Here is a 15,630-nt window from a genome sequence, read left to right on the forward strand (position 1 = left end):
TCAGTACCTAAAGTTACCCATTAACAAATTCAAAGGTTTGAGCAAGGTGAAAATCTAGCGAACATCTTTTGGCGACTCCACTGGGGACAGTTTATGGTCAGCACAAAAACCGGAGTTTTTCCAGACGATTACAGGGAAACTCGGTCTCAAAGCCGAGCGAAACTTCAAAGGAAATTCGGAGAGATAGAGCAACCAGATCCAGAGATCATTACCGTCATGGCTAAGGGCGATAAGCAGTCACAGGGCAAAGGGGTTCAGAACACTATACCCGATGTGACTTCTGTAAGCAACAAATCCATGGAAGGCGATGACGTGGAGAAGGAGTTCGACGAATTTTCCCGAGAAATACCACCCACTCGCCCGTCGCTATCTAGGGCCGATTTTACCATAATGAGAGACGAAATAGCTCAGGAAAATCGGCAGATGTTTGACGGGGCGATGCAACAGATGTCCAACGCTTTCAAAGGAATGTTGGCCGACCAGGCGGTCGTTCAGCAGTCGATCGTGAAGAATTTGAACAACTTGACAAGTTCAATGGACAATCTGGGGAAGATCTTTTCGGGACAATCAGTGACCGATCAGAATCACCGAAGGGCCGATTATACCTCGACAACGCAGAGAAATGGCGGTCTCGGTAGTTCGGCCGATGCAGGGCAATCACCAAGTAAAACCGGTTTCGCTTATGGATCGGTACGATTGTTAACTCGCCCAGAAGGAGACACAGGTGTTAGGACCGATCCTTCTTCGTCAGGAGCTGGGCGATTTCACATGGGCGATCAGCCATCTCCAGGAGCCGGGCGATTCCAAGGGGGCGATGGTACCGGTACCGGAGCGACTCGATACCAAGGCAACGACCAGTTGCCAGGGCAACAATACCCAAACTTGCAACCGCTACAGGATAACCCCTACGGTAGCGACAACGCCCCCATGGGAGAAAACAATTTATACAATCGGGGGCAATTGCTAGATGAACTGGAGAAATTAGGGGTCGACGTCAGGCCAATGCCTCGGCCGTCGTACATGAAGCCGTACCCGGATTGGATCGACAAACTGTACCCATTCCCTAGGGGGTACAAAGTGCCCGAATTTAGTTTATATTCAGGAGAAGAGAAGAGCCAATCCACGGTGGAACACATTGCGCGATTTTCTGCCCAATGTGGAGAAGCAGGGGCCCACGACTTTTGGAAACTACGGTTATTTGCCAGCTCTCTCACCAAGGTGGCGTTCACATGGTACTCTCACTTATCGCCCAACTCGATCGATACGTGGAAAGACCTGGAAATAAAATTCCACGAAGAATTTTACAGAGCACCACCAGATGTTACCTTGGCCGATCTCGCAAGGATTTCGCAGCTGCCCAGCGAATCCGTCGAAAAATACATCGGCCGCTTCCGGAATTTAAGGACGAGGTGCATGACGCACATATCTGAGGGGGATTGCGTACCGATGGTCGTAAAAGGGATGAATTTCGCGATGAGGGAACATTTCGAAGGTCATCGATTTAGGGACTTGTTCGAGCTCACCAACAGGGTCACGGGTTACGAACGATTACTCCAGGAGAAGGAACAGAGGCGAGGTTCTTCGAAAGGCACCTATTACCGCGATCAGTTAGACGTGGCCGTCATCTCCGATAGTGAGGGCGATTCATCCGATGATGAGATATGTATGGCCGAATTCCTCGGAAAGAAACCAACGGAATGCGCAGCGTTAAGGAAGCCAGGATATGTGAAGAAAAATAAGATGGCGGTCATCCAGAAGGAATATTCGTTCGACTTGACGAAAGCCGACGATATATTTGACGCTTTGCTAAAAGACGGGCAAATCTCCCTATCTGAGGGTCATGTGTTGCCAACAAGCGAGGAACTGCTGGGCAAGGACTACTGCAAATTCCATAACTCATGGAGACACAACACCAATAATTGCGTGGTGTTCAGAAACGTAGTCCAGAAAGCAATAACGGAAGGGAAATTGTTGTTCCCGTCAAGAAGGGAGGCCGATGCGAAATGCGTCTCGATTAATTTGATTCGGCCCAACTTAGACCAAGTATTGGGTATCGGGAAAGTTTTAGAGAAATGGAGTGCCAAGAGACCTCGACAGAGGGTAGCGGTGAATGATGCAGTAGGGCAACGTCAAGTGACCAAACCAGTTACATCAGAGCCGATTTGCCAACATTGCCAGCACTGCCAGAAACGCCCCGAGACCAAGTACATACGAAAATCGGTCAGAGCAAATCCAAAAACTTTTAAACCAAAGTCCCCCACCAAGGAGTGGCAACAGCACATGCCATCCGGACAGAATGGGAGGTCAGTCTTTAAAAGGGTGTTCAGGCCAACGGAGGAGACCCCTCGTATGACCAAGACACAAAAGAGACGGATGCAGAGAATGCGACAGGAGTCGCGACTGATCGCCGCAGGACCAGAATCGGCACCAGGGAGCCGAGTCCCAGTTAAAAACCGTTTGACCGATGCTGCACCTCCTTCCGGGACGAAAAGACCGATTCAAGAAAGACTGGGGGCACCTGAAGAAGATTTGGACGCAGACCAGGGCAGACATAGTCGGTCCGAAACCGAGCCCTTTGAGACACCGAAGCGAAAGCTAAGGAGGGTTTGGGTGGAAAAGAAACGACATCAGGATAATGGCTTACCTTCTCATACGCACGCAAGAAATGAAAAATCGCCCACCAGGGACGTGCGATCTTTCAGGGACGTAGTCCTGAGTCACGCAGACGGCCAGTTGAAGGCCTGGGTGCCCGTGAAAAAAGAGTTGGTCGTTGTTCACCAAGACGGGCAGCTGAAAGCATGGATTCCTAAAAATGATAACCGAAAAGAGGTCCAAGTAGTTACTCTTCCGGATTCATTTAGGAATAAGCCGGGGCAGAAGTCGATTTTAGACGGGGATGTTATAATCCCAGACGAGAATAGTGTGGATGCGTCGGCAGTTGTGTCTCTAAGCAAACCACCAGCACGAATGACAAGGCACATAAGGCCGTTGTACATCAAAGCCGAAGTAAATGGCGTCGCCATTGGAAGGGTTCTAATCGACAACGGCGCGGGAGTAAACATCTTGCCTTCCCGGATGCTTAAGAAGTTCGGTATCGAACGCACCCAGCTGGAGACCACCGACGTTTATATGACAGACTTCGCCGGAGGCGAGACCCCCGCCGAAGGGTACATCACCCTTAAGATAAAGGTGGGCCGAGTAGAGACCGAAGAAGGTTTCTTCGTTGTTAATGCCAGGAGTAATTACAATGTGCTACTCGGCCGAGACTGGATCCATTCCAATATGTGCATCCCATCAACCATGCATCAGATGCTGATACTATGGCGAGAGGCTGGAGAGGCCGAGATAGTGCAGGGTGATCCGAGCTGGAAGGGCGAGAAACTGAGACGGTTGCCGTCGCCGAAGTAGAAGCAGGCGATACCAGAGGAGCAGAGCGGTCAGCCGAACTTCCACTCATTTTGATGGAAATCTTGGTGGTATTGGCTTTCTTGGGAGTATCGGCCTTTGATGGTTTCGGAGCAGAGACCTCTGTCTTTTTCGGCAGTTTGGTGCTGACCGATTTCATTTCTTGATTGGCGGCCGATTTTGTTACAACAGGTTTCTTTCCAGCTCTCTTCCTCTTCAGAGGTTGTTCATCTTCTTCTTCCTCCTCATCCATGAAGATCGCCCCGTCTATCTCCGCCTCTACTTCTGCGATATAGAAAGGCGATTTCAAGATAAAATTATATTGAAGTAGCAGTTGTAAATTTTTCTAGTGCTTACCTGCGGGAATCTTCAGTTCCTCAACAAGAGAGGCGATGTCCTTACAGTTACCTGGCACAAAATAACCAGTAAATGTTACCTTGTTAGGGCGAGACTTTGGCTTTTTATCGGCTAACATATATTCAGAGTCTGGGACTAAGGGTGCTTTATATGAGAAGGAAGGGCGAATATACTGTTGGAAGATGGGGTAAGGACGATGCCGATATTTTTTCTCCCATACTTTCCTCCATTTGAGTATGTATTTTCGCCAAGCTTCTCTTCTATGGTTTTCCATTTTTAAACTAAGAAGGGGGCGATTGTTGGGTTCGTATTTGAATTTGTAAAAGCGTTCAAATTTAATAAGTTCAAGGCGATGCTCGTAGTTACCTTTCCTTTTCTTCGGCTGCGGAACCTGTAAAAGAAAAACATCGGCGTGAGTACGTTTTCGCTTTGTTTCAGGCAACTGAAAAATATTCAACTTAAGGATATCCTCTGCCGATAGTCCGAAATTGATGCCGATCACGATTTCCCACCACTCTTCGAACTCATGTGTAGAGGATGGGTTTCCGTCTGGTATAGGTAGCTCGTCGGGCGATGGCAAATAACCCTCGTGGAGTTGTCCAAGGAATGCTATGTGACGCGATGTGGGCAGTGCGGGGCGATCAGAACCATATTCGTTGCGGTCTATCAGAAAAGGGCAGGGAATCGCCTGTGTGTAGCCGAACTGTCTTGATAGATAATTGGGGCAGTAAGCCTCTGACCCACTGTGTTTGAAGCTATTGCCGATCATGAGGTTGCGGCTGATCAGTGAATTGCTCCAGTTGTCCCACCACTTAGAGTGGAGTTCTTCGTCTATATCAGAGTCTTCGGTTATTTCCCAGCCATAAGATATCCACTTGGGAGGATATTTGATGTTTAGAACAGGGCACCATGGATTTGGCGATTGCTCACGAGTCTCTAGGAAGTAGCCGATTACTTCTTTGAGGTGCGGTAAGATTGCAACTCCTTGGAATACTGTATAACCGAAGCATTCGTCTGAGGTTCGTTCTGGGAGTCTGACGATGTCAGGAAAGTACATGAACATCCACGCTTGGATTATCCACATCGGCCCGCTAGGACAGCGATGCGTCTTTACCTTGGCGTTTTTGATCATGCTATGGAGACATCTGTAGACTGATCCAAGAATGAACTCTCCCATGTTCAGGGGATGACCTTCGGCTAGGGCAACGGCGATACGGAGACATTCTTGCGTGACTCTGAAAGAAGCTGGGCAAATGATGAATTTGGCGAGGAAATATGCCAGGAAGGCGATGTGTTCGTTGGCGGTTGGAGGTTGATTGTTTTGACCGATGTTTTTGTCCAAGAAATGTTTGAAGCTTTTGGCAGATTTTTCAGGACCTAGGTGAAGATTTGGGGATGTCTGGCAATTGAGAGGCGATATTCTAATGCCAGTGATATTTACATTGAACATAAACGCCAGGTCTAACAAAGTTATGGACATCGGTCCTCGCCGGAAGCAGAAAGTGTTGGTGGTATCGGACCAGAAGAGTGAAGCTCCGAAGCAGTAGTGCTTGGCGATTGGAAAGGTGTTTTGGCTGATTCCAATAAGGTCATACAGACCTATTGCTTTCCAAACATCGCCATAGTAACCATGGAGTCGCAAGATCCAATTCTTGTAATCGGCGTTGGTACTGGGCCAGTTTCTGAAGGTTTCCCCGGTCCACACAGACGAATAGTGGAGTTCAGAGAAGCGAGGGGGAGCATGATCTGGAAAGGGGACGGCGGTTTCACAGAGTTCTGAAGGAGTGGTGAGAATCGGACCTACGGAGTATCGGCTATCTTCTAATTCTGTAATTACCTCAAATGCAGTCGATGGAGCGGTAGAGCGAACTACGGCGAGTTTCTCAGTTGCTTGAAGAGCGGCTTGTTCTTGTTGAGCCATGATGATGGGACGATCTGAGTTGAAGAGTAGGCGATTAGGGTCTAAAGAATCGGCTAGGAGTCCACGGATTTGAGAGAGTTTCGGGAGTCAAAGATTCAGGAAAATCCGAAAAAGGAAAGTGAAAGATATTTTATACCTTGGAAGAAAAGGGCGGTTACTTGAAAAGTTTTACCACATGGGCCGAAATAGTGACAGCGCAGCCCACTTTGGTATTGAGGCCGACAATAACAAGCCCAAAGTTTAAACCTTAGGCTTGTTGGGGGCATTGTTTGCACCGGCCCAGTGGAATCAATATAAAGCTGGGTGGCATTTTGGCCCATGACCAGAAAAGGTGTTTTGAATGGGCTCATTAAGGGATTTTGGCCCAACAGGAGCTATATTTATTTTTAGCCTTTTAATTAGTTTTTCTTCATTAAATAAGAGATAGAATCTCATTAGAATTAGGATTCTTTATTAGGGTTTGTTCCCTATAAATAGTCAGTAGTATTGTATTATTTTCGGTATCAACAAATCATTAATCAAAAAACCAAAGCTCAGGCTTTTTTATCCCAATCTCCGGATTGAATTTTAGTTTAGGAGTAGAATTGACATTAATCTCGCTTGGATCTGAGGATTCCCAGATTAATACTGTTAGTTTAATCGAACGACGGCGACGTCATTCACAATTTGAACAACGTTACTTGAATTCGAGTTACGTCACTTGAATTAGGGTTACGTTATTCAAATCCTGTTTACCTCATCTAGAATCATACCGGTTAAAGCATCAGTACCTAAAGTTACCCATTAACAAATTCAAAGGTTTGAGCAAGGTGAAAATCTAGCGAACAATATCACACAAGTTCAAAATACATTTGGTAAATGACATGAGGCTAAGAGTGGTTTACATTTTTTTTTAAAAAAAATTGAGAGAGTTTCTGTTCATTAAAGTTATGCAGATTCTTTTGCTGTAGCTTAATCTAATCTCTCTTTCCATATGATTTTGGCAATTATTTGATCATCTTGTTACTCTCCATGAATGTTCATTCAGTTCAAATCAAATCAAAACGAACTGAATCGAATCAAATTTATAAGGATATAAAAAAATTTAAAGTAAGTCTAACCGAACTGGTCGGTTCGGTTGAGTTTTAGTTTGGTTTGTTTTTGCAATTCGGTTTGTATTAAAATTTAATTGAAACAAATGTTTTTATAGTGTCAAATTGAACTGACCCGTACGGAAGTCCATTATTTTTTCTTTCTTTTTTGGATGTTTTTTTCCCTTTAATGATTCTTTCCCATACTAAAATTTGCAAGCTTCCTTAAATAACTTTCATGTATAGTTTGACATGCACAGGAAAGAATGCAAAAATTGATCCTTTTCTTTAGGAGATTTTTAAAAGAAATTTGTTATTTGAATTCACATATATATATTTAATACAAAATCTGTTATACCTAACCTTAACAAACTACTATCTTTTAGTATAATTTTTAATGACTTCAAAATTTTATTTCTTGTAAGCCAAACTACCAAATCCCTACTTTGTTGTTTACTTCAAGATTTCTTTCTTGTATTTAAAGAAAACTCATATATTTTGCAGACCCTATAAATTGGATGTGGATGTGAGATTAATAGCTTCTTTCTCTCTTTTCTTATTTTCTTTCTTGTTTCTATCTCTTTAAATATTTTACTATATCTTTTTAAAAATTTGGAAAAACTATTTACCATAAAAATAATAGAGTTAATCATAAAATTATTTAATTTTCCAAAATATGCTCGAAACCCAATAATTTCACTTTTACCTCAAAAAATAATTTTTTTCCACATTTTATGCTTTTATTTTTATCTATAAAAATACATCGTAGATACATATACGATACTTGAAAATATCGGAGATATATTTTCGATACATCACTGACACGCAATGGTTAAAGTAAAAGTTTTAGATACTGAGAATTTACTTTTAAGATTTTTAGCCGTTTTTATGCCTTTGTTTTTATAATTTTGACAAAATAATAAAGAAAAACAAATGTTTTATTTATTGGGCTTCACGGAAGATTCTGTAGGCCCAAAGCTGAACCCAACTACCAACTAAATATCGTGGGACCCACACATCCACTAGCTGAAAGCTTTGCAAATATTTGTGGGACCCCCATATTCATTTTAAAATAGTCATTTTTTCTCTTACGTGTCAAGTAGGAAGCCACTTCAAGTCTCTCTCTCTTCTTTTTTATTTAATTTTTGATCTAAAAATAATTTAATTTTTAAATTTTTTATGGTCAGCCTAAAAACCAAAAAAGCTAAATCCTAAAATCATTTTAGATAATATAAAATGATAATCTGAGTCATCAAAAGGGAATTTTGTACTTCTGGGTTTCTCTGGTTGTCACTGTATGTAAGTTTTTTTAGCTAAAGCTTCAATCTTTTTCTATTTTATTTTTTATTCAAATTCATTTATTTATATGTTTATTTAATTTATTTAGAGGAATTTGTTTATCTTTGATCATGAAGATGAATTTTGTTCTTCTTTGTAATTAGATTTTATGTATGTGTATAGTGCTTGATCATACCCGAAAGCATATGAATTGACACAATTTTACTTCTTTTTGTTATTTTATTGATTAAGTTTTGTTTTTGAGGGTTTTGGTCTTGAAATTTGAACTCAACTGGAGAAAAGTTTGGGAAATCGATGTGTAGTTTTTAGAATTATATGTTGTAGAATTATGTTGGATTAGTTGGTTTGGGTGATAAAGTTTGTTGTTTTCAATTTTTGTATTAGTTTATTTGATTAAAGATGTAAACTTTTTGTTCGAAACTTAGCGAAAAACAGTAAATTTGCTTTTGCTTATTGATGTTGACTTTAATTTGCTCTAGCGGTTTAGCACTCCGAAAATTAGGTTGTGATTACTCACGTTTAGGAATGTTATGTTTAATCTGGTTAGCATGAAAAGTTATTAATAAAGTGTAATTATATGCTCTGCTCATAATACCTGGTCTCTCGCCTACAGTTTTGGTTGTAGATAGCAATTGATTGTTCCACGCAAGCAACGGTTAAGCTTACAACAAACCAATGAGTGTTTGTGATATTGAAATATTCAATTTTTTAATTATTAATTATCTTAACATTACAAACATCTCATTAGTTTAGTTTGTTGCATGAATGACGTGGCACAACCGTCGTGTTGAATCATTATTCATTTATAGCATATGCGAGGCTGTCTTGCTGGATGAATAGCGTCTCCGCCTGATGGTTTTCGTTGTTTGAGTTGTTGTAGCAAATACTTGTGCAGCTTTGATAGTTTGTCCTAAAAGCTTTGCGTAGCATGACAACTGTAAAGTAAACTGTAGTTCTGGTGGTTGCATTTTAGGCAAATTTGGGAATTGAATTGATTCTTCAGTAATATTTACAACTTGCTCATTATTTTCGTTCATCATATGCAACAAGGTTTTCCTTTACGAAAATGTGTCGGAAATGTGGCGGTTCGGACACGAAACTTCATTTTTGACAAAAGAAATCTTAAAATAACACTATTTTGCTGTGTCCTTATCCAAGTGTCATGTTTTCATGTATCCACGTCTGTGCTACATAGGCAATATTTGTTATAAAAATTGGCTGTGTTATTATTTTTATCATTGAGTTGATGACACTTATGATTAATTTACATCGTACTTTTGTGTTGGCATTATGGTGTAGCCTCTGATAATGTTTGATGATATCGTTATTATTGAAGCTTCTTTTTGAAAGTAGAAATCTAGGAAATTGTGTGATGTAGTTTGACTCAGAATGCCACTTTTTAATGAATGTAATTCGTTCAATTGTCCAAGTGAATATTTTAGTGCATTTTGTGAGTATGATTGCTGTTATATTTGCTTTGCCTAGGTCCTTGGTTTCTTGCTATGGTTAGGGTACTACTACGGGCATTGCCTAGTCATGTTTCTTTTCTCCTTTTGCTGACTTTTGATTGAATCCGTTCAGATGAGCAGAAACTTACAGGATTCTGACTATATAGGAGAACGTGAAGTAAAAGAAGTCTAATTTCATTCAGATAAGCAGAAACATTGAGGATTCTGACTAACTATATTGGAAAAAGCCAAGTAGAAAAAATCTAAGTTTGTTCAGATAAGAATAAACTTAAACGATTCTGACAATATAGGAGAACACCAAGTTGAAGAAGTCTAATTTCTGTGCGTCTTAGCTTGACTTTGGATCATTATGGATCTGAAAGGTATATCATGGGTTGGCAACATTTACCAGAAGTTTGAAGCTATGTGTTTGGAGGTTGAAGAGATCATGTACGAGGTATGCCTTTTTGTTGTCATTATATTTCGTTGTTCAGAAACTCTTAAAGGTGCACACGGAATTTCTTAGGGCCTGACTCCTGCCTACTTGGCAGCTAGAAAATATGACTGGAGAGATCAGTGCCATTTCCTTCAAAAACTGGTTTAGATACTGCTGTGATAGTTGTGCTCTCCTTCTAAAGTTGCTCATTGTTATCATTAACCATTTTTTTGCGCTGTCCATCAAATGGCCATCTGCTTTTAAACTCTTAGCTATAGCCTATAGTCCATTTTGCACTGGAAACTTGGTGAGTGCTACATTTCGCCGTTTCGTTTCCATCTCCAAAAATGCTTACAAATTTTGACTTTATATGTAGAACATATTAGCGGCGGAGCCACTCACAGGCAGGCCCGTGCGCCCGGCCTTGTCGGCTTTGTACGTCTCACCTATTTTTGAAAAAAATTCATTGTCCATTTTAGCGTTTTGTTTCAGTCCAACATAGCCTATAGTCATGCTAACTTGCTGCTCAGCTTACCATTTTTCATTTCCAGCTGAATCAATTTACTTGATTGTTTCTATCGGTAATAATTAACTCTCTAAAGCTCGTAAAGTGGCTAATTGTTTCATAACATATAGTTTGATATTTTTGGTACAGGACACAGTTAAATATGTTGAGAATCAGGTCCAAACTGTGGGTTCTAATGTGAAGAAATTCTATTCAGATGTCATGTTAGATTTGCTTCCCCCATCTTCTGTGGATGCAGCTAAACTTGCAGTCTCTGATGTACCATATGATTTTTATAGTGATGTTGGGATATACATGAAGCCAAAGGCAGGAGTAAAGGAAAAATTTGGGATGGTTGATGACAGAGTGATGTCGACGGAGGATCCAAAAATAAGTAACAAAAACTTGGACAATACACCGACTTTTCATGGACTGTGTCATGTAGAGAATATTTTTCCGTTATCAGGAGGTGATTATGCTGGTGGAGCCTCAAGACAACATGGGAAAAGAAGTCTGTCCAATAAATTAACAGTTGTCAGGAAAAACTCAAATAGGGATAATAGATCCCCAGATAAAAAATCAGGGGCCATCAATTTTTCGGATGAAGGTTTGACTAGCTCTTCTTCATTCTGCCAACCTTCAAATGAAAATCTAGGGGACTATGCTAGAGGAGCCCCGGAACTGCATGATGATGGTTGTGTGTCTGTAGCCACAGGTCGGAGAACCAACGAAAACTCAGAAGGAAAGGATATATCCCCAACTCAGGGATCAAATATCTCTGTTCCTTTGTTTAAAGATTCGACACGAGTATCTTCAGTCTGTGAACTTTCAAATGAAAGTAATAAGGAATTTGTTGGTCAGAAGGCGGAAGTTACAACTCTAGGGTCTGTGGAAGTGACAGGGCATGATTCCTCAGCTGAGCGTCAAAATGAGAGTGAAAATGTAATTGAACAAATTCCTCATATTCAAAAAGATGGAGCATCACCGGATATGGTTGATTCATTTGAGTTTGGCCCAAGTCAAGGAATTCATATGACACCTTCCTCATTTGGAAGCTCATCAGCAGAAGCAACTGGTGACTGTCTCCTGGTCTCTTGTGTTTTTGTTTTGTCGTTTTCACTATTTTGTTGGACATTCTTAGCTGACTTTTGATTGACAGCTGCAGAAAAATGTTCGAGTGATGGGGTGAATTTCTTACAAGAATCCTGTGCAAAGAAGGAAGTTCAAAGTAATGAAATTGCCGAGGATCATTTTGTGTCTAATTCAGGTATCCATATGCTCTTGCATAGCTGCATTTTATAACAAACTTCCTTATTAATTAGATTTGGAAAACAAATTGATGATATTTTTTCGATTCTTTGATTTTGGTATTCTACCACCTTATTGGTATTCAATGACTAGAGACTATAAAAATCAATATATGTTGACATTCATATGAAGAATTAGGTTTGTGCACAATTTTTCGATTTATTTCCTGATTACTTGTTTGGCCTTGCAATTTGCAATTTAGCTGCCGGCTTATACTTGTAATTGGCAACTTCTACAAGCCACTTTAATTATTTCAACTTTTTCGTACATGCCATCCAATTCAACTATTTATGAGCTTATTTCGCTATGCACGTTGAAACCATCCTGCTGTCTGTTTCGTTTTAGTGAGGCCGAGTACATTGTTTGCTTGGTGGAAACCTTTTCTGTTAGGTCAGTGTTATGTTATCATCATTAATGAGAAACCAACTGATCTTTGGTTTCATATGATTCTCATTGATTACAGTAATCTTGGGAGTTCTACGATCCATCACGTTCTTGATATTTTGTACATTTGTACTGATATTTGATTATGCTGTTGCTCACTTTTACGCACCTACATATGTCTGTCTAATTTCAGAAAGGTCAGATAATTTTAGTACAGATGTGAACAAAGTTGGTTTTTCCTCCGAACATGGAACGGAAAGCGTCGAACAAGTTGACAAGGCAAAACTTGAAGAATCCTGTATTTTAGTCAGTGCAGATGAATGTCATTTTGTTCTGCAAAGTAAAGGAAAAAACAAGTCTTACAAGGTAGTCTGATAGTCTACCACTCGCTCCACTTAATTACCTGTTTAATTATCAAATATATTAATTATTTTTTTTCCGCCACGAACCATTTTCCTGCGGTTTTCCAGAAGAAGATTCAGCATGTATTTTCTCCGAAAAAGAGGCCGACAAGGATTCAGGAGTATGAAAAGCTAGCAATATGGACCGGCAGTGATTCAAATTTCAATGACAAAGAGTCTGCCAAGAATTCCGTGGCGAGTATTAACATGAAGGATGACGCTAAGACATCCTCCTCGGCTCCAGATTCTTGCGACTCCGAGTGGGAGCTTCTGTAAATAGAAAAATATACCATGGCTCTTTCAGACCAGATGTTAATAATGGTCGTTAAGACTTCCTTCAATTCCATCTCTTTGGCTGTATAGTTGGAAGTAACATATTTATAAAAAAATGTAATCTGTATATTGATGGTTAAAATTTGTTACCCTCTGCCCTCTGGTGCTTGCCTGCGTGGGGGAACAAGTTCCATTTCATTCAGAAATATACTGTTCAGTGTTATATAACATGAATCGATGAATAATAATTTTACCATTTACAGGATATCTATACCTATATGGTTAGAAAGGTACGGATACAATTTATTACTAGTACTAAAATTTACTGGATTTCCCTCCCATGGACAATTTTTTGGAATCGGAGAAATTCTGTCATAAAATAGATATTCGTCGATGACTAAAATCCGTCGAAATTATACCAGTTTTGATGCAAAGTAGAAATCTGTCGCAAATTTATAAAGTTGTCAATGGATATGAATCCATCAGAAAAGTTATATATATATCCAAAACTATTCTTTTTGTGCTTAATTTACGAGGGACATGTGACAATCCGAGTTATGAACATTTAGTGACAGATTTCCGTGCGTCGAGAAATCCCATCGGCAGCTTAATGCTTTTTTTACTATGATCAATTTTTTACAAATGCTCCTCTCCAAACTATTTAAGAAATTAGATTCTGAAATTTACTTTTTAATTCTAACAGATATAGTTTATTGATAGCCATTTATATGTTTAATTATGGAATTCCCTTCTAGAACATCAACTTACAAAAAAATTACATAAGATTTTTTTAATAATTATTTCATACGTACAACGAACCAATAAGAGGTTTAATTTTTATCATCTTTATAAAATTGTACAATAATTATATATTTTTTTTAACATTCCACACCTCTTATGATTTATTATAAGATGACATGCCACAATAATTAATTGATTGATTTTTTTTTTAAAGAGCCACTAGACTGTCTTTGTAAAGACAATTTCTCCACTTTATTACAATGAGTCAACCTATATTTTTGGACAAATGTCCTAAATTGTTTCCACATTCAACACTCTAAAATATAAATCTCATTCACCTCCACTACACCTCACTGCACAAGTAACAATCTAATTAATAAGATTTCATTGTTCAAAAACTTAAAGCCTCATAACATTCATTTTCAAACACATGTCACACTTTGAAACTTTCACATCATTCCTATTATAGAAGCTACCCACAAAATTATAATCCAACACTTTGAATGTTTCAGTTCTAACATCTCTTCAAACTCCTATTTAAAACACGACTCATCATTAACTCAAACACAATCACACTAAACTCAAATCACTTTCAAAAAATATTACTTCTCTTAGGTTCATCAACTAAAAAAATGGCTTCACTTCGATTTTTAACGATTATTCTCTTCTTCATTTTCGCTAATCATTGTACCTCCCGTGAGCTTCAAGAATTAACAATAGTGGAAAGATATGATCAATGGCTTGCAGAGTACGGAAAGTCTTACAAAAATGGCGAAGAGAAATTAAAAAGGCTTCATATATTCAAGAACAATGTCGAGTTCATTGAAAAATTTAATGCTGGTGGTGAGGAATTATATAAGCTTAGTATTAACCAGTTTGCAGATTTAACTAATGAAGAGTTTAGAGCTTCGTGGACTACTTATAAGAGACCTGTAGCTGGTAGTTCAATAATGTCTGCAACACCATTTAAGTATGAAAATGTTACTTATCCACCTTCTGCCGTAGATTGGACGCAAAAACATGCTGTTACTAGTGTCAAAGATCAGGGAACTTGCGGTAAGTAAGATACATGATATAAAAGCCAACATTTATTTTATAAAAATTCATATTATTATACTGTTTCAATATTATTTTATATAAATTATAAAATTATTTGACAATATAGTAAAAAAATTATTCACAATATATTTGACAAATACACTGATAAAATCTTGCATATCTAATTCTTTTTCTTTCTAAAATATAAGATAAAAGTTTGATACCATCAAAAGTTTTAATTATGTATTTCCATAGTGTGTCCAAGATATTAATTTGCATACTAATTTTGTATGAACAGGAAGTTGCTGGGCTTTCTCAGCCGTGGGAGCAACAGAAGGACTTCGCAAAATTACAAAAAACGATTTAACATCTCTATCAGTACAAGAGCTTGTAGATTGCGACACTAATGGTGTAGACAAAGGCTGTAAAGGTGGTTCAATGGAGGATGCTTTTAAGTTCATTATAAACAACCGTGGAATCACCAGTGACATTAAATATCCATACAAAGGAGCTGGCCAAAAATGCGACCCTAAAAAGGTGACTTCGCGAATTGCAACGATCACTGGATACCAAAAAGTTCCGGCGAACAGCGAAAAAGATTTGATGAAGGCGGTGGCTAATCAGCCTGTGGCAGTGGCGATTGACGCCGGTTCACCCACCTTTCAATTCTACTCCACTGGTGTTTATAGAGGAGCCTGTGGAACCAATGCAAACCATGGAGTTTTAGCCGTTGGATATGGCCAGACTAATACACAGACAAAGTTCTGGCTGGTGAAGAATTCGTGGGGAAAGAAATGGGGAGAGAAAGGATTTGTGAGAATGGAGAAAAACGTGCAGTCCAAGGAAGGTCTCTGTGGCATAGCCACAGATTGCTCGTATCCTTTAACTTAGTTTTTTTTATTTATTATCAATGTTTTAGCAATAATTTTCTTTTTTTTTTAGAATTTCGATCAACTTTAAAATTTTGTTTTTGATGAATGATAATTGAGAATGTAATGAAATTAATTTTCCTTTCAATAGAAAAAATGCACTATTAGTTTATAA

The 15,630-nt window shown here is 39.2% G+C and overlaps 2 protein-coding genes across 6 annotated transcripts; both read left to right on the top strand.

The window, feature by feature from the left end:
- The first annotated feature begins 7,941 nt into the window (after positions 1–7,941).
- LOC126655421 (uncharacterized) lies at positions 7,942–13,072 on the top strand. Of its 5 annotated transcripts, none has more exons than XM_050349616.2 (6): positions 7,942–8,052; positions 9,634–9,957; positions 10,592–11,516; positions 11,607–11,708; positions 12,327–12,499; positions 12,604–13,072. In XM_050349616.2, the coding sequence occupies exons 2-6, from the start codon at positions 9,871–9,873 to the stop codon at positions 12,808–12,810; spliced, it is 1,494 nt and encodes a 497-aa protein (XP_050205573.1). In that variant the 5' UTR covers positions 7,942–8,052; positions 9,634–9,870; the 3' UTR covers positions 12,811–13,072. The 5 variants fall into 5 exon arrangements, with proteins under 5 accessions (XP_050205573.1, XP_050205569.1, XP_050205574.1 ...); XM_050349612.2 differs by having other exon boundaries at positions 7,943–8,052; positions 11,601–11,708; XM_050349617.2 differs by having other exon boundaries at positions 7,943–8,052; positions 9,634–9,950; positions 11,601–11,708.
- Positions 13,073–14,104: 1,032 nt separating this feature from the next.
- LOC130014547 (senescence-specific cysteine protease SAG39-like) lies at positions 14,105–15,630 on the top strand. The gene is made up of 2 exons (XM_050348554.2): positions 14,105–14,604; positions 14,885–15,630. Exons 1-2 carry the CDS (start codon positions 14,181–14,183, stop codon positions 15,475–15,477), a joined length of 1,017 nt encoding a protein of 338 aa, XP_050204511.1. The 5' UTR covers positions 14,105–14,180; the 3' UTR covers positions 15,478–15,630.

Source organism: Mercurialis annua, linkage group LG7, assembly GCF_937616625.2.
Source record: "Mercurialis annua linkage group LG7, ddMerAnnu1.2, whole genome shotgun sequence".
Lineage (NCBI taxonomy): Eukaryota > Viridiplantae > Streptophyta > Magnoliopsida > Malpighiales > Euphorbiaceae > Mercurialis > Mercurialis annua.

What these genes read in the sequence shown, in the direction of transcription:
- LOC126655421 (XM_050349612.2), top strand. Translation starts at nt 9,871, where the DNA reads ATGGATCTGAAAGGTATATCATGGGTTGGCAACATTTACCAGAAGTTT. An exon ending in CTCATCAGCAGAAGCAACTG is followed by an intron (nt 11,517 to 11,600) that starts GTGACTGTCTCC and finishes TTTGATTGACAG; the next exon opens with CTGCAGAAAAATGTTCGAGT. An exon ending in GAAAAAACAAGTCTTACAAG is followed by an intron (nt 12,500 to 12,603) that starts GTAGTCTGATAG and finishes GCGGTTTTCCAG; the next exon opens with AAGAAGATTCAGCATGTATT.
- LOC130014547 (XM_050348554.2), top strand. Translation starts at nt 14,181, where the DNA reads ATGGCTTCACTTCGATTTTTAACGATTATTCTCTTCTTCATTTTCGCT. An exon ending in CAAAGATCAGGGAACTTGCG is followed by an intron (nt 14,605 to 14,884) that starts GTAAGTAAGATA and finishes TTGTATGAACAG; the next exon opens with GAAGTTGCTGGGCTTTCTCA.